The sequence below is a fragment of the Octopus bimaculoides genome, chromosome 20, assembly GCF_046866305.1.
Source record: "Octopus bimaculoides isolate indiv1 chromosome 20, ASM4686630v1, whole genome shotgun sequence".
NCBI classification, from domain to species: domain Eukaryota; kingdom Metazoa; phylum Mollusca; class Cephalopoda; order Octopoda; family Octopodidae; genus Octopus; species Octopus bimaculoides.
In genome coordinates, this window is record NC_142947.1 from 37,697,805 (window position 1) to 37,720,304 (window position 22,500).

General features: G+C 38.9%; 1 protein-coding gene across 2 annotated transcripts in view; it reads left to right on the forward strand.

Annotated features, from left to right (window-relative positions):
* Positions 1–22,500, forward strand: part of LOC106871144 (protein shifted-like) — a 328,503-nt gene that overhangs the window by 219,873 nt on the left and 86,130 nt on the right. For both annotated transcript variants that reach the window (XM_089338385.1, XM_089338386.1), the window contains exons 3-4: positions 15,014–15,116; positions 18,897–19,040. In XM_089338385.1, coding sequence (XP_089194511.1) covers positions 15,014–15,116; positions 18,897–19,040 — 247 coding nt within the window. The remainder of the gene's footprint in view (positions 1–15,013; positions 15,117–18,896; positions 19,041–22,500) is intronic.

Consider the following 22,500-nt stretch of genomic DNA (forward strand, 5'->3'; position numbering starts at 1 on the left):
TAATAATAATAATAATAATAATAATAACAACAGAAAAAAGATGGTATAAACACACGCCAGAAAAGGTCACAGAAAACGAGAAAGCAACCATACTCTGAGATATGCCAATATACACAGATAGAGAAATTAAGGCAAATAGACCAGATATAGTTGTCAAAGATCATGAAGGAAAAAAATGCTTTCTAATTGATGTATCAATACCAGTAGATGACAACGTTTCCCTAACAGAAATGGAGAATCTTTCAAAATACAAAGACCTGGAAATAGAGGTAACTCGAATGTGGAATCTAAAAACAGAAACAATTCCTATCATAGTAGGTGCCTTAGGTATGATAAAAAAATATTCAGACAAATACATAACAAAAACACCAGGACTTACAAATATATATAACATACAGAAAATTGCACTACTGGGCACTGCACACATCCTACGCAAAACACTTTCAATACAGTAACCATAAGAGCATCACAGCAAACCACAGCACATACCCAAGGCACACAGAGCTGCGCTCGGTAGTGAAGTGAAAGCACGTTATAAAAATAAAACTACTGAATAATAATAATAATAAATAACGAACTATCGATGCTTGACTCTCCGCGTCGTTTCCCCGCTTTAATTTGAACCTCCTAATTAGGAATTACCACGTTGCAATTAAACAGCCACTTTTGGTTCTATTTTGCTCTCTGGATCGTGGCACTTAATTACTTAGCAATTTTGTAATTAATTCAATATTCTAGTTATTCCATCATGTCACATAAGCGTAAAGCAAATGTCATGAGATACTGAAATAAAGTTTATTAAAAGGTGTAACCGGAGCAAAAAAGAAGTCTGTTGTTGTGTACTGTTGAATTTAAAAGCTATTTCTCCGCACTGAGAGGTCACAGCTCTGATTCTATGATCAAAACACTTGTTATGCAACTATATCTCTGTTTTGTTATTATTGTTTTTTTTCTTTAACTGAACTAAAAACAAGATGCACAGAATTCATTTAAAATTACAATGCATTCGGTGTCTACAATACTTTCTAGTATAGGAAGGCTGCGCGCTGGCAGAAACATTAGTGTGCCGGGCGAAATGCTTAGCGGTATTTCGTCTGCCACTGCGATCTGAGTTCAAATTCCGCCGAGGTCGACTTTGCCTTTCATCCTTTCGGGGTCGATAAATTAAGTACCAGTTACGCACTGGGGTCGATATAATCGACTTAATCCGTTTGTCTGTCCTTGTTTGTCCCCTCTGTGTGTAGCCCCTTGTGGGCAATAAAGAAATAGGTATTTCGTCTGCCGTTACGTTCTGAGTTCAAATTCCGCCGAGCTCGACTTTGCCTTTCATCCTTTCGGGGTCGATAAACGAAGTACCAGTTACGCACTGGCGTCGATGTAATCGACTTAATCCCTTTGTCTGTCCTTGTTTAGCCCCTTGTGGGCAATAAAGAAATAAGATACGTTAGTACGCCGGGCGAAATGCTTAGCGGTATTTCGTCTGCCTTTACGTTCTGAGTTCAAATTCCGCCGAGGTCGACTTTGCCTTTCATCTTTTCGGGGTTGATAAATTAAGTACCAGTTGCGTACTGGAGTAGATCTAATCGACTGGTCCCCTCTCCAAAATTTCGGGCCTTGAGCCTAGAGTAGAAAAGAATACTTTCTACTATAGGCACAAGGCCTGCAATTTTCGGAGTAGGAGCTAATCGATTTGAACGCCCCCAGTACTTAACTAAGTACTTAATTTATTGATATCCCCGGAAGGATGAAAGACAAAGTCAAGCTTAGCGGCATTTGAATTCAGAAGACAAAGAGCCGAAAGAAATACCGTTAAGCATTTTGTCTGCCGTGAAAAATTTATCTGCACTTGGCTTCTGATCTTAACTGATTAGAAGTGTTATCATGTACATCGACCTCAGTGTGTAACTGGTACTTGTTTTATCGACCCCAAAAGGATGAAAGTCAAAGTCGACCTCTATGGCATATGAAATTAGGACTTAAAACCGATTCATTCGGTCTCGATAATATCCTAGGAATTATATGGAAAGACTATTTTTTTTCCTTTCTTTTTTTTTTTTCTTGTATGACCTAATTCTTGATATCTGCAACAGAGTTTTTGAACACTATAACCCACCATCCGTTTGAAGAGAGTCTCAAAGAACTCCAGTTCCATAGATATTTGACTTCACATATACAAATACGTACATAAATACGAATACATATACTCACATATACGTATAGATTCATACACACATGCACACACAGAAGCTCCCGCCCATATATATGTATACACAGCCATAAAAGCACATATGTAAAAGCGTACATATACAACAATGTGTGTGTGTGTGCGTGTGTGTGTATATATATATATATATATATATATATATATATATATATATATATACATTCATTACATAATATACACACATATACATACATACATATATATATATATATATATATATATATATATATATATCATATATATATATATATATATATATATATATATATGAACATTTGTTTGTTTTTATAAATGTGTGTGTGTGTATATGAAAGTGTGTGTGTATGTGAGTGTTGTGCGGGTGTGAGTGTGTACGACTTGTATATGGTATTTGTATAGTCACGCACTGCTTAAGGGTAGTAATATTAAATGTAGATCATAGAGAGCTGATAACCCCACACATACAGCCCCTAGCGGGTGGACAAGTAAGTAATGGAGTGGGGGGTCGGGGTCGGGGTAGATAAAGGTACCTACATCCACGTTGTTGAACAAACTTCTGTTATATGGAATCCGTTGAGGAGTAGGGTTGCGAGTGAACTTGGTCCACTAAATTATTCCCTTTCCTTCACAAGCGCAGTCCATGGCTGTGCGGTTAAGAAGTTGGCGTTACAACCATGTGGTTTTGGTTTCAGTCCCACATGCGAGGCATGTCGTGCAGGTGTCTTCCACTATAGTCCCGGAGCCATCATGCCTTGTGAGTGAATTTGGTTGATGGAAACTGATATATTTGTGTGTGTGTGTTTGTGTTTGTTCTTCCCTTCAGCGCTTGACAACCAATGTTAGTGTATTTACGTTCCCGTAACTTAACGGTTCGGCAAAAGTACGCCGAGCGAAATGCTTAGCGGTATTTCGTCTGCCGTTACGTTCTGAGTTCAAATTCCGACGAGGTCGACTTTGCCTGACATCCTTTCGAGGTCGATAAATTAAGTACCAGTTACGCACTTGGGGGGTCGATGTAATCGACTTAATCCCTTTATCTGTCCTTGTTTGTCCCCTCTATGTTTATCCCCCTAGTGAGCAATAAAGAAATAAGAAACGTTAGCACGCCGGGCGAAATGCTTTGCGGTATTTCGTCTGTCTTTATGTTCTGAGTTCAAATTCCGCCGAGGTAGACTTTACCTTTCATCCTTTCGGGGTCGACAAATTAAGTATCAGTTGCGTACTGGGATCGATCTAATCGACTGGTCCACTCTCCAAAAATTTCGGGCTTTATGCCTAGAATAGAAAAGAATATATTATCCAATGCGAAAAGCGGCGAACTGGCAGAATCGTTAGCACGCCGGGCAAACTGCTTGGAGGTATTTTGTCAATCTTCATGTTCCTAGTTCAAATTCCACCGAGGTCGACTTTGACTTTCATTCTTTTGGGATCGATAAAACAAATGTGAGTTGAGCACTTGGGTCGATGTGATCGACTTACCAGTTCCCTCGAAATTGCTGGTCTTGTGCCAAAACTTGAAATTAATATATTATCTAATGTAAGTTTGTGGTTTTTGTTTAGATGATATGGGGTAATTTTTGTTTGGTGGAGTTGAAGAAAGATTTAGGCACCTTTGCAGCTCGAGAGAAAGGCTATTATCATCTATGCTCGAAGGAGGGAATCAGCGGATTCTAGTAATTCTTCATGAGATTATTCTAGTAATTCTTCATGAGATTATTCTAGTAATTCAACATTAGATTATGAAAGGAAATAAGACAGATTTTAACAAATGTTCCAAGTGTCGATTCACTAAATGTGTGTGCGTGCGTTTGTGTGTTTGTGTGTGTGTGCGCGCGCGCGCATCTGAGTGAGTATGTGTGTGTGCGTGTGCATCTGTGTATGTTTGTGTGTATGTGCATTTGAGAGTGTGTGGATGCGTGCGTGTGTGTATGTGTATCTGAATGCGTATGTATATCAGTGTGTGTGTGAGCGCGTACATCTACGTGTGCGTGTGTGTGTGTGTATCTGAATGTGTGTGCATGCGTGTGTGTGTGTGTGTGGGCATCTGAGTGTATGCGTGCGTGCGCATCTGAGTCTGAGTGTGTATATGTGTGTGTGCGCGCATCTGAATGTGTGCCTGTGTGTGTGTATGTGTATCAAGTGTGTATGTGTAAATTTGTGTGTGAGTGTGTATATGTGTCTGTGTGTGAGTGTGTTTGTATGTGCATGTGCGTGTGTCTGTCCGTGTGTGCATGTGTAAGTGTGTGCATGTGTATGTGTGTGTGTGTGTGTGTGTGTGTGTGTGTGTGTGTGCGTCATAGTCGATCCGATCCAGTGTCGTCTGCCTCATACAAAGCGAGATTAATATGGCTTTATAGACAAGAAGACAAGTGTAACCTGATGCGAGTGCGAATTTGAATTTATTAAAAGTTATGAGATTTTACTTTGTTTTTTTTTAAAAAAAAACCTCTTTCTTCTTACCTGCAAGGGGAAAAAAAAAGAAAAGGTAAATCTCTCTCTCCCCATATCACTATTCATCAACGTCACTTTTTCCCTCTTGCCATACACATACATGCGAACATATACACACACATGCGAACATACACACACATATACGCACAAACAAACACAAATACAAACACACTCTCACACACACATATATACGCACATATATGTAAGTATGTATGTATGTATGTATGTATGTATATATAAGTATATATATACATACATATGTATATGTGTATATGTATATATGTATGTATATATATATATATATATGTACATATATGTATATATATATATATATATGTATATATATGTGTGTATATGTATATATGTGTATGTGTATATATATATATATATATATATATATATATATATATATATATATATATATATATATATATACACTTGTGTATATATGCATATATATACATATATATGTGTGTTTATATGTATATTTATATATGTGTGTGTGTATGTATATGTATGGATATATATGTATATTATTTGTATAAATGTGTATTTATATATATATATATATATATATATATATATATATATATATATATATATATACATGTATATATATATACATGTATATATATATATAAATGTATATGTATGTATGTATGTATGTATGTATGGGTGTGTGCCTATGTGTATACAAACGAGACAAAACAAAACAAAACAAAAAAGGAATCACAATCGTTCTCCCTTTATTCTTGTTCGAGACATAACCGCCCTCCTCTTCCTTCACCTGTAACCCATCTCTACAGTCTAGGGGTTATTGTCCAACTTTCCTCTAAAAGGTAGGGTCAGCGCGTTCAAAGACTTAATTCTACCCCCACTCACTGCTTCTCTCACCTGAATATCACGGCATCGGTATATCATCAACAATAGCTTTCAATTATTCTGGGATCAACCACGTCTTGTTCTCACCGCTCTGCTTTCATTACTATCTGTGTGATTCTCCGATCGCCTCGAACGACCGTCGTCGCCTCGAACGACCGTCGTCGCCTCGAACGACCGTCGTCGCCTCGAACGACCGCCGTTGCCGCCGCCATTTCTGTTACTATCCTATCGTTCGACCTGCATTTAGAACGTCCGTTTCAACCTCACCTCTCTCAGATTCATTTGTAAATGCCCGTGGCTGAGTGGGTAGAGTATTCGCCTCGCGATCGTAACGCTGTGAGTTCGACTCCCGACGGCTCGTTGTGTCCTTATGCAAGACACTTTATTCCACGTTGCTCCAGCTGGCAAAAATGAGTTGTACCTGTACTTCAAAGAGGCCAGCCTTGCCACATTCTGTATCACGCTGAATCTCTCTGAGAACTACGTTAAGAGTACACATGTCCGTGGAGTACTCAGCCACTTGCATGTTAATTTCACGAGCAGGTTGTTCCGTTGATTGGATCAACTGGAACACTCGTTTCGTAACCGATGAACTGCTAGTATCCTCAGATTGATTCTGCTGAAGGTTTCCCTGCGTCTATCGGTGCCGATCCTCTCACAGTTTATGTGCTGAATCTAAAAGAAGGGACAGAGCCCATGGGCCTTGCAGGCATCCCTAGACATATGTTGTTGACCTTAATGACGTTGGTATTCCGTTAAAACTGTTGCTGGTTAACACTTAGAGAGGAAAGACATAAACGAGCTTGGGATGGGGTGAGATTTCATAGGGATGATGGGCTTGGGATGAAGGACTGGGCACAAAGGCTGATGCAAGGAAAGGTGTTTTGGATTACCGATGGAGAGCCATGCTGCTCTCAGAGCTCGTTATTTTTGTTATTGTTGTTTAAAGCCGTATTTTGTTGACTAAACTGGGTTATGTTTGATAGAGATTTTACTGCTAAAACGAAACAACTTGTTGGTGCTCTGAACCCTGCATTACCTGTGACTTCAATTAGGGAGTACACTGGAAAAATATGTAGCGCGTCGCACAAACTGCTTTTCGTCATTTCTTGAGGCTCTTTATGTTCTGGGTTCAAATATCATCAAGGTCAGCTTGGCCTTTCGTCCTTTGAGTCGATAAAATAAGTACCAGTTGAGTATTGAGGTCGAGTATTGAGGTCGAGGCAATCAGCTTTCCCGCTTGTGCCAAAATAAGTACCAGTTGAAAACTGGAGATCTATGCAATCGACTAGCCACACCCCTCCCAAATTTCAGACCCTGTCATTGTTGAAAGATTTGTGGCTTCATTCAGTAAGCTGACAAGATGGCTGAATCGTCAGCTCTTCGGACAAAATGCTTAGCGGCATTTATTTCGGTTCTTTACGTTCTGAGATCAACTTCGCATTTCGTTGTTATTATTGTTACTTTTGTGGAGGCGCGTGGCTTAGTAGTTAGGGTGTCAGCACCATGATCGTAAGATTGCGGTTTCGGTTCCTTGACCGGGTGGCGCTTTGTGTTCTTGAGCAAAACACTTCATTTTCACGTTGCTCCAGTCCACTCAGCTGCCAAAAATGAGTAACGCTGCGATGGACTGGCGTCCCGTCCAGCTGGGGAACACATACGCCATTGAAACCGGGAAACCGGGCCCATGAGCCTGGCTAGGCTTTAAAAGGGCGCATTTATTTTAAAAATTTTATTGTCATTTTTAATCGATTCAAGTTTCAAGCTAGTTTGCAGACAATTATGATATTGCTGTAGTCTTATGAATATGATCTTGTATCTGTAAAGGTGAACCTTCATTTCATCGCTTTGGGATCGATAAAATAATGTTCTAGTCAAGTACCGAGGTCGATGTAATCGAATCGTCCTCTCCCTCAAAAATTGCTGTCGTTGAACTCTGCAACGGATTGTCGTCCCGTTGAGTGAACATGTTGTAATCTCGGTCACTTATACGCCATGGAAACCGGGCAACCGGCCTTATAAGTCCTGCTGGTTAGAGTGTTACTCTCACGATCACCAGATTGGGTGGTGCGTTGTGTTTTTGAGCAAAACTCTTTATTTCACGTCGCTCTACGATCACTTTGACCTCTGACGCGTAGTACACCGTGCACCTGTTCAGGAAACATCGATTTGATGGAAAGTGTGAGCTGAAGTACAGCACATACATTTGATCATTATAAACAAATCATTTGTGCGGGTCATACAGCAAAAAATGTACACTAATAGGTCGTCTTCCACGGGATATTCCATCAGCAATGTATGTATTTTAAGACCTGTCTTAAAAATGGTGTCGTTCTTTAAAATTCAGAATCCTGTGATGTTGTTAAAAATCATTAAGTTCTGAGTTCAAATGCCACCGAAGTCGACTTTGCCTCTTATCCGCTAGGGTCGATAAAATGAGTACTAGTTGAGCTCTAGGATTCATTGTAATCGACATTCACCTCCCCTCAAAATGGCTGCCCTTGTACCCAAATTGGAAAGAATTATTTGAAACTTCAATTCAAATAATTCCCCGTTGCCTCTTGCATTTCTCTCATGCTGAGGTTACTGGCGTAAAGATGACTTCCTCTGATATTTTGAACTGGTCTGCATCAGTTTGTATCGTCGCATACATTGTATCCTTGATAGGTAACCGGCGCACTGTACTGCTGCCATCTTTCTTATATTCTAACACAATTTTTTTTATACAACTTTCACAGAATCTTTACCTATAAGAACTCTAATATCCGCCTTTTATCACAACATTAACTCCTGGACGGGACGCTAGTCCGCCGCAGAGTTGACAGGACTAAAGCGAAATGAAATACTTTGCTCAAGAAAGCAACGTGTGCTTTACTAAAGAACACAACGCATCGGCCACGGCCTGGAATCGAAACTACGACCTGGTGATCGTAAGTGCGACTGCCAAACCCTTAAGCCACGCACCTTCTTGCAGACTATTTTCAGGTTTCCGCGAGGACATCCTTCAAGCCCCACAAAAGAGATTTCAGTCAAGCCGATAGAAGCCATTCTCTGTTCTTTCTTTCTTTCTTTCTTTCTTTCTTCCTTTCCTTCCTTCCTTCCTTCCTTTCTTTATTTCTTTCTTTCTTTCTTTCTTTCTTTCTTTCTTTCTTTCTTTCTTTCTTTCTTTCTTTTTTTCTTTCTTTCTTTCTTGTTTCTTTTTCTTCCTTTCCTTCTTCCTCTCTCCCTTCCCCTCCTATCCACTCCCCACTCTCCTCCTCCCCCTCCTCCTCCCTCTCTCCCTCTCCCCCCCCTCTCTCTCTCTCACTCTCCTCTCCTCTCCCCTCCACTTATTCTCTTCCAAAATTCTCCACTTCATCGCAAAAAAAACCCATTGACCTAACACTTTTGTTTTTTTACACTTACTCTCAATTATATAATTATCTGTCGGCTCTCCACCCCCTCACTCCTCCTCCCCCCAATCTTCCAACTCCCCCCGTCACTCTCACTCCCTCTCCCTCTCGCTCTCTCTACCTATCTCTCTCTCTCCGCCTTCCACTCCAGCAAACCCCTGTACCCACTGTCGTCCAATTCTACTGATCCCATTCACATTAATAAACCCTTCTAAATAGACCAACAACAAAACTTATACCCCTCCTCCTCCTCCTCCTACTCCTACTACTACTACTACTACTACTACTACTACTACTCATGATGATGATGATAATAAAACCTATCCACCTTCGTTTTACACTGGTTTCTTCTAAATCTTTAAACGGCGATCATTTTTGTTCCTGGCCGTTGCCTTTGCCATGTTTTACAATCTTTGACAAATTTTATTCATAAAATAACCTGATTCCATTCGTTTCCTCGTTCTTTTCTCTTCTCTTTGTTTCTCTCTCTGAGTCTCTCTCTCTCTCTCTCTCTCTCTCTCTCTCTCTCTCTCTCCTCTCTATCACTCTTTCTCCCTCTCTATCCCTCTCTCCCTCCATTCTCTCTCTCTCTCTATCTCGTCTGGCATCCTTTTCATTTTCATACACTCACGTTCATGTTCATATGTGAGCACACACACACACACACACACACACACACACACACGCACACACACACAGACACACGTTGAAATAATCGTTCAGTCTTCTCTCTCGCTTTCTCTCTCTGTTTTCCTTTGTCTCTCTTTGTCTCTATCTCTTCCTTCCTTCCTTTCTTTCTTTCTTTCTTTCTTTCTGTCTGTCTGTCTGTCTGACTGTCTGTCTCCCTTTCTCTCTCTCCCTCTATATCTTTCCTCCTTTCTCTTTCTGCTCCCTTCTCTCTCTCTCCCTCTCTCTCGCCATTCCTCTCTCTCTGTCTCTGTCTCTGTTTCTCTCCCTGTTTCTCTCTCTGTCCCTCCCTCTCTCTCTCTCCCATCCTCTCATTCACTGCCTGTTTGTCTGTCTGCCTGTTTCTTTGTCTGTCCGTCTGTCTGTCTATCTGTTTCTCTGTCTCTCCCTCTCCCTCTCCCAATCCCTCCCTCTTTCTCTCTCAACACAGTCACCACCCTATGACTAACCCCTTGCCCCTCTTCCCCCCTCCCCACACCTTCTCCAAGGGTAGGCCAGTGCAAATCAGTGTTTCATACCGTAGGAGTCTTGAATTTATTGGTAATCATAGAAATGTAATATTAGGCATTACGGATACCTGCTGGAGGCTATAACACTTTGTCACCTTTTTCTTGCCATCGCCACCGCCACCACCACCACCACCACCGAAACCGCCGCCGCCGCCGCCGCCGCCGCCGGTACCACACATCCATCATCACCATCGCCGTCGACACCACCATCGTCGCCCCCCCCCCCAGCACGCCTAACATTATCACCAGCATCGACAACACCCACGCCACTATCAATGTTGGTGCGTTTACGGCCCCCGCCTCGTAACTTAGCGGTTCAGCAAAAAGTGTCGATCCGATGAAATAAGTGCTACGCTTAACGAACGAAAAAAACGTAAATACTGGGGGTCGATTCGTTAGCGTAAAATTCTTCAAGGCGGTGCTACAACATGGCCGCAGTCTAGTGACTGAAATAAGTGAAAGATTACACACACACACACACACTTTTTCTCTCTATCCCTCTCTTTCTTTCTCTCTCCCCCTCTCTCTCTCTATCCTCTCTTTCTTTCTCTCTCCCTCTCTCTCTCTCTCTCTCTCTCACACACACACACACGACGGGCGCCTGCAGAGTTTTCGTGTCTCAGACTCATAAGTTATTGGTCGGCCTGGGGACATGGTAAAAGACACTTGCCCAAGGTGCCGCATAGTGAGTTACACACGCACACACACACACACACACACACACACACACACACACACACACACACGCGTGTATATATATATTGTATGTATATATGCATATGCTCACATATCATTTGTATTATATATATATATATATATACATATATAAATTATAAATAAGGGTATCTAAGATATACCACCATGCTTGAAATAGCATTCAAAACCTGACTCTAGTATATATATATATGTGTATTTATGTACAATTCATGGTTTATTTCATTGACAACGGCAGAGTATATTTTTATACATAGCCAGAAACCCAGGTTCTGGAATTTATCCAGTTTTTACTAGTTTATTTGTCTTTTGTTTTTTCACCTTGTGCTGTATTTAATACTTGATGTGGTTTTAGAGTCAGGTTTTGACTGCTATTTCAAGCATGGTAGCATCTCCTAGATACCTTTATTTATAATTTTAATAATAATTATAACCTATGAGGTTTTTTTCCTTCCCATGCTGCCACTAGATTTGATCGCTATTTAAAATAACGATCTTTTACTAATATATATATATATGTATATATATATTAGAAGGTTTGGAGGTGATGTACAAGAATTATATATTGAAGAAAATAATAAGGTACTCAGATATCTGGATGGTTGTACATTTAGAAATTTTTATTAATATGTCACATGTTTCATAAATATTAGCGCTTGCACCTATTCTTGTAGATTCTTCAAATATATTTGAAGAACCTACAAGAATAGGTGGAAGCGCTAATATTTATAAAACATGTGACATATTAATAAAAATCTGTAAATGTACAACCATCCAGATATCTGAGTACCTTATTATTTTTTCCAATATATATATATATATATATATATATATATGTATACATGTCTCTTAAAGGATAGAGCTCAAAATCAATGCATTGAAGATACTTTATTGCAGCCACAATTATAATAACAGAAACAACCACATACTATATATTTTGTAAAATTTGTTTTATAAAAGTATATATTTAATATATATATATATATATATATATATATATATATATAGTAAATGAGTATATGCATATATACGTACAGGTATGTGCATACCGACATCCACCTGTATGTATAGGTGCATATCTGGGTACAGGACATTGCAAACAAACGTAGACGAGAACACACGAGCCACATAGAGAACATTCTCCTTCATCAGCCACCCACGTTTTAACACCGGCGTTTCGACGAGCTTGGGCAGGACGCATCGCTAAAACGGCTCGTCCCATGGATCGCAGATTAAATTTGTATACGCAAATTAAATCTAGCCATGGAGGAATGTAGTGGCGGACAAAAAACAAGACAGGAAAACAAACAGAAAAGGCTTTACGGCCAGACGAGAAAAATTATGTGTGTATGAACGCGATGAAGCACGGACCCGAGAGGGACAAAGTGGTGCGTGCGTTGCTTGGCGAAAGCCAAGGAAGGAAAGGATTATTGACCGGAAGCATGTGACCATGCCGGTGTAAAGGGAAGAGAGAGAGAGTGGTAGAGGGAGGAAGTAGAAGAATAGGTGAGCAACGAGAGGAAATACGAGGGGGAAAAAGAGATACGTAGTAGTAACAGAGGAAGAACGAGAGGGGTAAAGCGAGATACGTAGTAGTACAGAGGAAGAACGAGGGGGGGGGGGGGAAGGAACGAGAAAGAGATAGAGTAGCGTCGGAGGATATGAGTTACGAAAACTACTTACATTTGGAAGACGCTGCGTTCAATCATGTAAAAACAAATAGTAAATGAGTATATGCATATATACGTACAGGTATGTGCATACCGACATCCACCTGTATGTATAGGTGCATATCTGGGTACAGGACATTGCAAACAAACGTAGACATATAGGTATATGTATATGTATATGTATGTTCGTGCACGGATGTATTTATGTATGTACAGGATGTATGTATGTATGTTTGTGTTTGTGCCCGTCTCGCATGACAATGGGGTATGGCTTGTTTTCGCTCACGTAACGTAGCGTTTCGGCAAAAGAGACTGCTGGAATAAGCACGAGACTTAAAAAAACAAAAACAAGTACAGGGGTCGATCTGTTCAACTTAAAATGTTCAAGTTTGTGCACCAGCATGACCACCGCCCATTGACTTAAACTAGTAAAAGATAAAAGGCAGACAATTCACAAACAAACAAGCACGCACACGCACACACACGCACACACATACACACACACAAGCACTCACACGCAGACACATACTCGCAGACATACACGAAACCTATAATGTAGGGAAATTTACAGTTTACTTCTATTTGAAAGCCTTGCATATGAAGATTGTAATGATGTGAAAACATCATATCGTTTCCTTCTCTTTGAGATTGTGTGCTTCCGTGCATGCATTTGTGTGTGCGCAGGTGCGTGTGAGTAAGTGTGTGTGTACGCGTGAGTGCGTGTGTATGTGCGCGTGCATGGCTCAGTCGCTGTCGAATGGTAGTTAGACGTCCCGTGTTAAGTGTTTTGACATCGGAACTGACATGGGTGATGGGGGGTGGATAGGGAGAATCTGGTGGAGGGATTGAACCTGAGGTCAAACGACTCGCGTAAACTTGGAAACTTGAAAAACTTATTATTGCATTCGAAATGTAAATGTGTATGTATGTGTGTGTTTTTGTGGTGCACTTTTGGTATGTTTATATAAATGCGTATATGTGGCTGTCAGCGGTGCAATTTTAGTATACTTGTCTAAATGTGTGTGAATGTAAATTTGTATGTATGTATGTATGTATGTATGTGTGTGTGTGTGTGTGTGTGTGTGTGTGTGTGTGTGTGTGTATGTGTGTGTTTCTCAATGTGCCAAAGCTCAAGTATGTATGTGATTCGTTCATGTTTCTGCATATGTGTACGTATTAAATTATACAATGAAAAATGTTCTATATTAGTATGTGTGTGCGTGTATGTGGTTGTATAAATGATTGCTTGTTTGTGTGCATATAAGATTGTGCAATAAGGTGGCTAGTTGGCAGAATCGTTATCACACCGGATAAAACGCTTAGCAGTTTTTCTTCCGACTCCTTATATTCTGTGTTAAAAAATACCCCCGAAGTCAACTTTGCTTTTCATTCTTTCGAGATTGATAAAATAAAGTACCAGTCAAATACTAGGATCAATCGATACATTCGACTTATCTCTTACCTCAGAATTACTTAACTTCTTCCAAAATTAGAATATCAAAATTGTATAGGGTGGTCATAAAAGTATTGTCATACCCTGTTGACACTCCGTCGCTTACGACGACGAGGGTTCCAGTTGATCCGATCAACGGAACAGCCTGCTCGTGAAATTAACGTGCAAGTGGCTGAGCACTCCACAGACACGTGTACCCCTAACGTAGTTCTCGGGGATATTCAGCGTGACACAGCGTGACAAGGCTGACCCTTTGAATTACAGGCACAACAGAAACAGGAAGTGAGAGTGAGAGAAAGTTGTGGTGAAAGAGTACAGCAGGGTTCGCCACTATCCCCTGCTGGAGCCACGTGGAGCTTTAGGTGTTTTCGCTCGGTCTGGGAATCGAAACCGCGATCCTATGACCGCGAGTCCGCTTCCCGAACCATTGGGCCATTGCGCCTCCACTATCATCTACCGAACAGTAATCAGAACAATTACAGAAAAGTAAAAGGAACGATACTGTCACACATCGAGAAGGTTTGTATGAATACCATCATTTTCCTGGCACAAAATGAATGATGCGGCGCCATGTTCTGTGTGATATTTTACGAAGTTGGTCTTTGATGATTGCTGCAAAGGCTGCCGAAACAGCGACCTCCAGCTCTTGTGAAACTCTCTCTTTGATAATAGAAAATTAAAACAATATTTACAATATTAAAACAATATGACAAGGCTTTCGGACTACCGAGTACAATGTTTTCCATATTGGTTTCACATTTTGGCACCAACATAACAACTTTAGGGAAGGGACTAAGTCGATTACACCGATCTCAGTACTGAACTGGTACTTATTTTGTCGACCCTGAAAGGATGAAGGGCAAAATCAAACTCGGCGGAATTTGAATTCAGAATATAAAAAGGGACGAAATGCCGCTAAGCATTTTGTCCGGCCTGCTAAAAGTCCTGCTAGCTCACCGCCTTTACAATGTTTTCCATATTACTGTATGTCTGTGTATGATATAAGATTAATTATATTTGGAAAATAACATTTCTTTCTCTTTTTATTTCAGTATTCTTATAGGTTTGACGACCTGACGTCATTAAACCTGAGCTTGCTTTACAACCCATTATTAAGTATCACGACCTCCGGTGAAATACCTTCGAGGCAGTCAGGTAGTAGAAATAATTTTCTTACATAATTATTGCTGTATATATGTATATATATATATATATATATATATATATATATATATATATACATATATATATATATATATATATATATGTATATATGTGTATATATATATATATATATATATGTATATATACATATATATGTATATATATATGTATATATATGTGTATATTTATATGTATATATATATATAATATATATATATATATATATATATATATATATATATATATATATATATATATATATATATATGTATAATATATATATATATATTTGTATGTATCTATGTATATACGTGTATATGCATTCATGTATCAAAAGATTTAATAAGATAAATTACACTAACACCCATTGGTCGCGTCGTCATTTTTATCGCTTCTATTGTTGTAGATATTATTATTATTATTATCATTATAATCTTTATCCTTGTTACTTTTTAATCTACTCATGTTTCAAGTAACTCTGCAGACGGTTATGATATCGTTGTAGTTTTATAAATACGATCCTGTTTGTCTCTTGTAAAATTAAAAAAAGAAGACATACTTACTGCCCAGTGGTGAAAATGAAGTTTTTTAAAAGCTAACCTTATAGGATTGCTTTGCTCGTTCAGAAATAAATAGAAATTAAGTTGTCAGCAATGCTATCTATGTTCATAATCTCCCCACAAGTGTTCCCTTTAGTTGAAGTGCCAGCAAGCGATTCAAGTACATATAATAATAATGCAACTGCAAGGCTGATCACGACAACAGACCGGGTGTATCTAGTGCTGGCGTGTGGCTTACTAATATTTGCCGTGGTGGAGGCGCAATGGTCCAGTGGTTAGGGCAGCGGACTCACGGTCATAGGATCGCGGTTTCGATTCCTAGACCGGGCGTTGTGAGTGTTTATTGAGCGTAAACACCTAAAGCTCCACGAGGCTCCGGTAGGGGATGGTGGCGAACCCTGCTGTACTCTTTCACCACAACTTTCTCTCACTCTTACTTCCTGTTTCTGTTGTACCTCTAATTCAAAAGGGTCAGCCTTGTCACACTGTGTCACGCTGAATATCCCCGAGAACTACGTTAAGGGTACACGTGTCTGTGGAGTGCTCAGCTACTTTCACGTTGATTGGATCGACTGGAACCCTCGACGTCGTAAGCGACGGAGTGCCAACAACAAATATTTGCCGTACGAACTTGTCTGTTCGAAATCTTGCTCTGCGCCTTATACTCTCTCTCTCTCTCTCTCCACTAATCTCAGTAACATACTTTATGTATGCTTATATAGTAGTTGTCTACTCCTTATACAGAGTCTACCACTTCTTCTACTTACACCTTAGATCCATCATGGCGTCTGATATGGCTTTTTAAACTAGGCAATGTTTTCAAAAGACACCCACATAAATTACATATCTACTTTGGACCACCAAGAGCTGCAATTAAGTTCTGATCCTTGTGGATCTTAAAATATCTTTTGAGGCCTCCGTTAGAATTGCGGACCTTATGGCATACATGGTATTGACAGGTATGCAGAAGTAGAGTAGCTGGTGGAGGTTCATTTTCCATGGGTCCACAAATGTGATCTGAGCCCAGCAAAAGAAAGGCATGGGTCTGTCACAAATTGTGCGCACAAAAAGGTGGTTGGGATTCATTTTCTCGCTGATCGTAGCATTTTTCTTTAAATATCTTTTGAGTTTCACATGGGTAACCCTGGTGATTTAAGGCCTTCGTACCCAGATTGTCCGATTATATAACTGTGGCTGTGTGGTAAGAAGCTTGTTTCTCAACCACATGGTTCCAGATTCAGTATCACTGCATGGCACCTTAGGCAAGTGTCTTTTATTGCAGCTTCGAGGCGATAAAAGCCTTGTGGGTGAATTTGATGAAAGGAAACTGAAAAGAAGCCCTTCATATATTATATATGTGTGTGTCTTTCTGTCTATCTTTGTTCCTCACCACTGTTTGACAACCGGTGTTAGTGTGTTTACGTCCTTGACTAAACTTCTTCAAAATGACCGCAGTCGAATGACTGAAACAAGTAAAAGAAAAGATGAAAAATAAAAGATAGCTATATTTATATATATATTTTTTACTTGTTTTAGTCATTTGACTGCGGTCATGCTGGAGCACCGCCTTTAAGTGTCTTTTAGTGGAAGAAATCGACTCAGAACTTATTCTTTGTAGGCCTATGCTTATTCTATCGGTCTCTTTTGAAAAAGCGTTAAGTTACAGGGACGTAAACACACGAACATCGGTTGTCAAATGATTGTGGGCGACAAACAAGACACAAAGACACACACACACGTAAATACACACACACGCATATACTTACATACATACATACATACATACATACATACTTACATACATACATATATATATATATATATATATATATATATATATATATAAAGATATATATATATACGACTGGCTTCTTTCAGATTCTGTCTACCAGATCCACTCATAAGGCTTTGGTCGGCCCGAGGCTATATTAGAAGACATTTTCCCCAAGGTGCCACGCAGAGGGAGTGAACCCAGAACCATGTGGTTGGGGAGCAAGCTTCTTACCACATAGCCACGCCTATCTCTCTCTCTCTCTCTCTCTCTCTCTCTCTCTCTCTCTCTCTCTCTCTCTCTCTCTCTCTCTCTCTCTCTATATATATATATATATATATATTTATAATGCGTACATATATATATGTGTACGCATCATACATATATATATATATATATATATATATATATATATATATATATATATAGGCGTGTGTGTTAACTATTAACTGGCACTCCATCAGTTACGACGACAATGGTTCAAGTTGATCTAATGCACACACACACACACACACACACACACACACACACACACACACACACACACAATTATAAATGAGGGCAAGAAAAAAGATTGCTTACATGTACAACATATTGTGCTTACATGTACAGAATCATACATTTGCGCCTATATAAAGCACTTCGAGGTATTCTTTTATAACTCTATGATGAAACAATAAATTTGTTTTCATTGACAAAATATACTTCTGAAGTAAGGGTGCGTCTTATACGGGAGTGCATCCCTTACGCCGACAAACATGGTTATTATAATATTCTGGCACAAGGAGATCAAATTCAGTAGTTTAGTTATTATTTCTGGTAAAAACCTAAAACACCCCGACAAAAAAAAAAAAAAACAGGGAATATAGTTTCAAAATTTCGCACAAGGCCAGCAGTTTCGGGGGAGAGGCTATATCGATTACAAAGACCCCAGTGCTAAACTGGTACTTATTTTATCGACCCCGAAAGGATGAACGGTAAAGTCGACCTCGACGGAATTTGAACTTAGAACGTAAAAACGGACGAAACACCGCTAAGCATTTTGTCCGGAGTGATAACAATTCAACCAGCTCACCGCCCTTAGGAATTTACATTAATTTCTATGAATTAATTAGAATTTCGTTGCTCAATAAATTATGTATATCAGTACCGGCTTTACATTTTGTTTTTCGTGCAGCAGGTGTCACTAAGCATTTCTCCATCCTGCGTCATCTTACATTATTACAATGGCATTGTATTCGCAGAATGAATTCATTATCATAATAAATACAGTTCATATAGTACACGTTAAGGTTTTCTTCCGCCGTTATCATTTCTATATTCCCATCCCGAAACCCATCCCATTTTCGTTATTATTCATTTCCCGATCATTTATTTTATTTATTCATTTATTTATTTATCTATTTAATGATTTATTGATTTATTTATTGCTTTTATTAGACTTTCAAGTAGCCATTCCTTGCACTGGACATAAAGATGGTGTGGCTCACCTCAGTCTTGGCCTTCAGGTATTTGACCACACTGGCAAAGCCATTGAAGGGTCACCGATAAAGTTCAGACTTCGAAAGCATTGCAAAGCTCACGGTAAGTCAGGTTAATTATAATAATTAATTTTTTAAATCATAATTTCCACCGATAAATATATTATGTTTTACTTACTTTTAGTTTCTGTTTTTTTTTTTTTTTTTTTTTTTTTTTATAAATTGGTAATGATTCTACTTTTGCAGCGGACGATGTAAGCAAAAATGAATAAATGAATAAATGAATGAATGAATGAGTCCATGAATGAACGGATGAGCATATAAATCCTCGTGGGTGAGGGTCAGGTGCATGAGACACAATCACCACTGATCACCGTACACTGTGGCTTTGTGCTGCAGCTGTACACTTCGTCAGGTTCCTTCCGGCCTGGTCCTTGATGTTATCATCCCATCTTTGTCTTTGTTGCTCGTGACCCCGTCTCCAGTCCACCCATCTCCCGAGGATGTGAGCTCTGATCACGTGACTAAAACATTGCCATTGTCGCCATATGGCATAAACTAAGGGTCGGGGAAATTTTTTAACCAATTACCCTAAAATATATTTATTTATGCCGACGTTACCCCGTTGATTTGAAAGGAAGAAAATCATAGATTCTCTGAATTCGAAAGTTTTATTGAATCTATTTATATGGAGAATAGAATTATAAATATAAAAAGTATAAAACAAATACGATAGAATAAATATCCTCATTATGAAACAAAATGATTTTTCTAGAAATTTTTTCACTTCAAATTTTGGAGAAATAATGTTTTATTTTTGTTACAATTACATCAAAATTAGGGCATCTTGATGCCAGAGCAATTTGGATAGTCTTCGGGGTCCAATCGATTTCGTTAAAGGGTTGAATCGAATAACTATTTTCGTTAAAGGGTTGAATTGAATAACTACTTAAATCTACTTAAACAAACCAAAAACACGTATCAAAAGATAAGATTAAGGCGGGTAATAGACAACTGACAAATAATATCTGTTTAGCCACTTGACAACGCTTTAGCAACCAAATTGTTTGTGGTTCAAAATGACGTGACGTCTCCTAAACACGTCCATTACATTGGACAGATGCAGTGTTGACAGAAGAAAAATTTCTGTCGTAACAAGGAATACGTTTCTTTTTTATACAATTTTACTTATGCCGAATGAGTCCTCATTACCCGCAAGAATTTCATTTTTACTCTGCTTGGGGTAATTTATCCAGGTTCATCGACCCTGACATAAACTTATGTTCTTTTTCCATCTAATTACATTTGTTCTCTCATTTCATCTAGGACTGGATCTTTCGTTCTAAGGGACCTCTAACTGATCTTTAGTGCTCAGCTGTAGCACTTAGTCACAAACGCCCTCACTCGTTTGGAGACAGCCACTCTTAAGGGCCATGTTTCAAACACACAACGCTACAGACCGGATCGGAATTTGTAGAAGTTTAATGCTTGATGCTTTTGGTGAAAGCACAGCATTTTCACATTCTGTTGATTAGCCTCTAGACTGATCTTCCTTCATCCAGCCTCGCACTAATTTTCTGGCGCCTTGAACATTGCAACAGAAATCCTTAATCTCCTCGTCTACTTGCTTGTATTTTAGTAGCGGATCAAACAGGCATAAAATACCCGATAATTAACTGATCTGTAGCAGATCAAGCTGTTTGAGGCGTCCTTGCTGACACATCGGCTCTGTGGAGATTCACTATGGACTATACAAATAGCTCGCTCTCTGCAGTGTTGAAGCACCGTATCCCAGCACAATGTGAGCTTGTCACACGAAGGACGCCGATGCAGCATTGTCTCATTTCCGGGCTAACGCTGTACTGCTTCCACACTTGGTGAAGTGTTCTTCATTTGCGTGCCATACAGGAAGTCCTGCGGGCTGCAGTTTGCCCATGACTGGTCTAAGCTATCTCCTTCTTTTCTTTGCCTCAAGCTCCGGGACTGGTTACCCGGTTTCCATAACATATAAGTGATCAAGGTCACGACAAACCTCCCTAAACTGGGTGCTGGTCCGTTACGGGGTCAAGGGCAACAATTCTTGAAGGAAAGAGAACAAGTCGATTACATTGAGCCCAGTACTCCACTGGTGTTTTAAGATCGCTTCTGTCTGGCAGCCATTTTTCAATTTCCTCAACTTTGTTTCAATTGATTTCAAATTTGGTGTATTGATGTAGTTCAGTATGCTAATTATTGACATGAAATTCATTTTCGCTATAATTCAATAATTAAAGAGTTAATAGTTTTTAAAGTTTGCAAATTTTGGGTAATCTTAACCAATCGAAACCCATAGTAACAAGCCAAGCGTTGGAATCTTATTTACGAAAAAACCACTTGTGTCTACCAGTTCATATTTTAAGCTGTATTTTCTTATATGTATCCATCTGTTGCTGTTTTTGGATATTTTACGTTGCATTTTCAATACCCAACTCTTGAATACTTAAAACTATAAAATATGTGTTGCTTACTCGTTTTGGGATCACTTTTCGCTTATTAAATGCTTAAAATACGTGCTATCGCCGCAATATTGACATTTTTGTTTTGTTGTCTTACGATTTCAGTCACGCACAAAATAACACCTTCCAAACCCTGTTTTCTGACTGGGTAAAAAATATCAAATTTTAAACCTCCGTAGCTTTTTTAATTTTTTTTTCTGGAACAAATGCATTACGCCTTGAGATTCAACATGAAAAATTACATCAATACTCCAAATTTGAAAATTTTCACTTTATTTTAAAATTTCAAAAAAGTGCAGTCAAACAGAAAATAACGGTGCTTTATTTTAACGATTCGGAGGGGATAGAAAGGCAAAGCTGACTTTGCCGGGATTTGAACTCGGAACGTAAAGAACGAGTCGGAACAAATACTGCTAAGTATTTTGCTCGACGTGCTAATGATTCTGACAGCTTGCCGCCTGTGCTACTGCTGCTGCTACTACTACTACCACTACCACTACCACTACTACTACTACTACTACTACTACTACTACTACTACTACTACTACTACTGCTGCTACTGCTGCTTCTGCTGCTACCATTCTGTCAGATGAATATAGAACTATGAAGTTGATGATGATAAAGACGAACACTAGAAAAGAAAGGTCTTGGAAGAACATGGACATCAAAAACTTCCAATTACCATTAAGTTTATATTCTATCGAACATATTTTACAAATCAGAAAATCTCAAGAATTCATGAAAGAAAAAAAAAAGGAAAAATGAAAAGAAGAATATCTCCCCTCCCCCCAGCCCTGACAAGATTAGCTCTGACAGGTCGGGAATTAGCTAGTCGTTCAAAAGATAATGAGAGTTAGTGCTTTCGAAGATTTGCAGAAGAGATCTATCAAACAGAGATACTTAGAAGAAATAGTGTAAATGTCAACAAAACTTTACGCTTGAGTGACCCCAAAATAAATTGAAAAATGACATCAAGTTTTATTATTATTATTATTATTATTATTATTATTATTATTATTATTATTATTATTATTATTATTATTATTATTATTATTATTATTATTATTA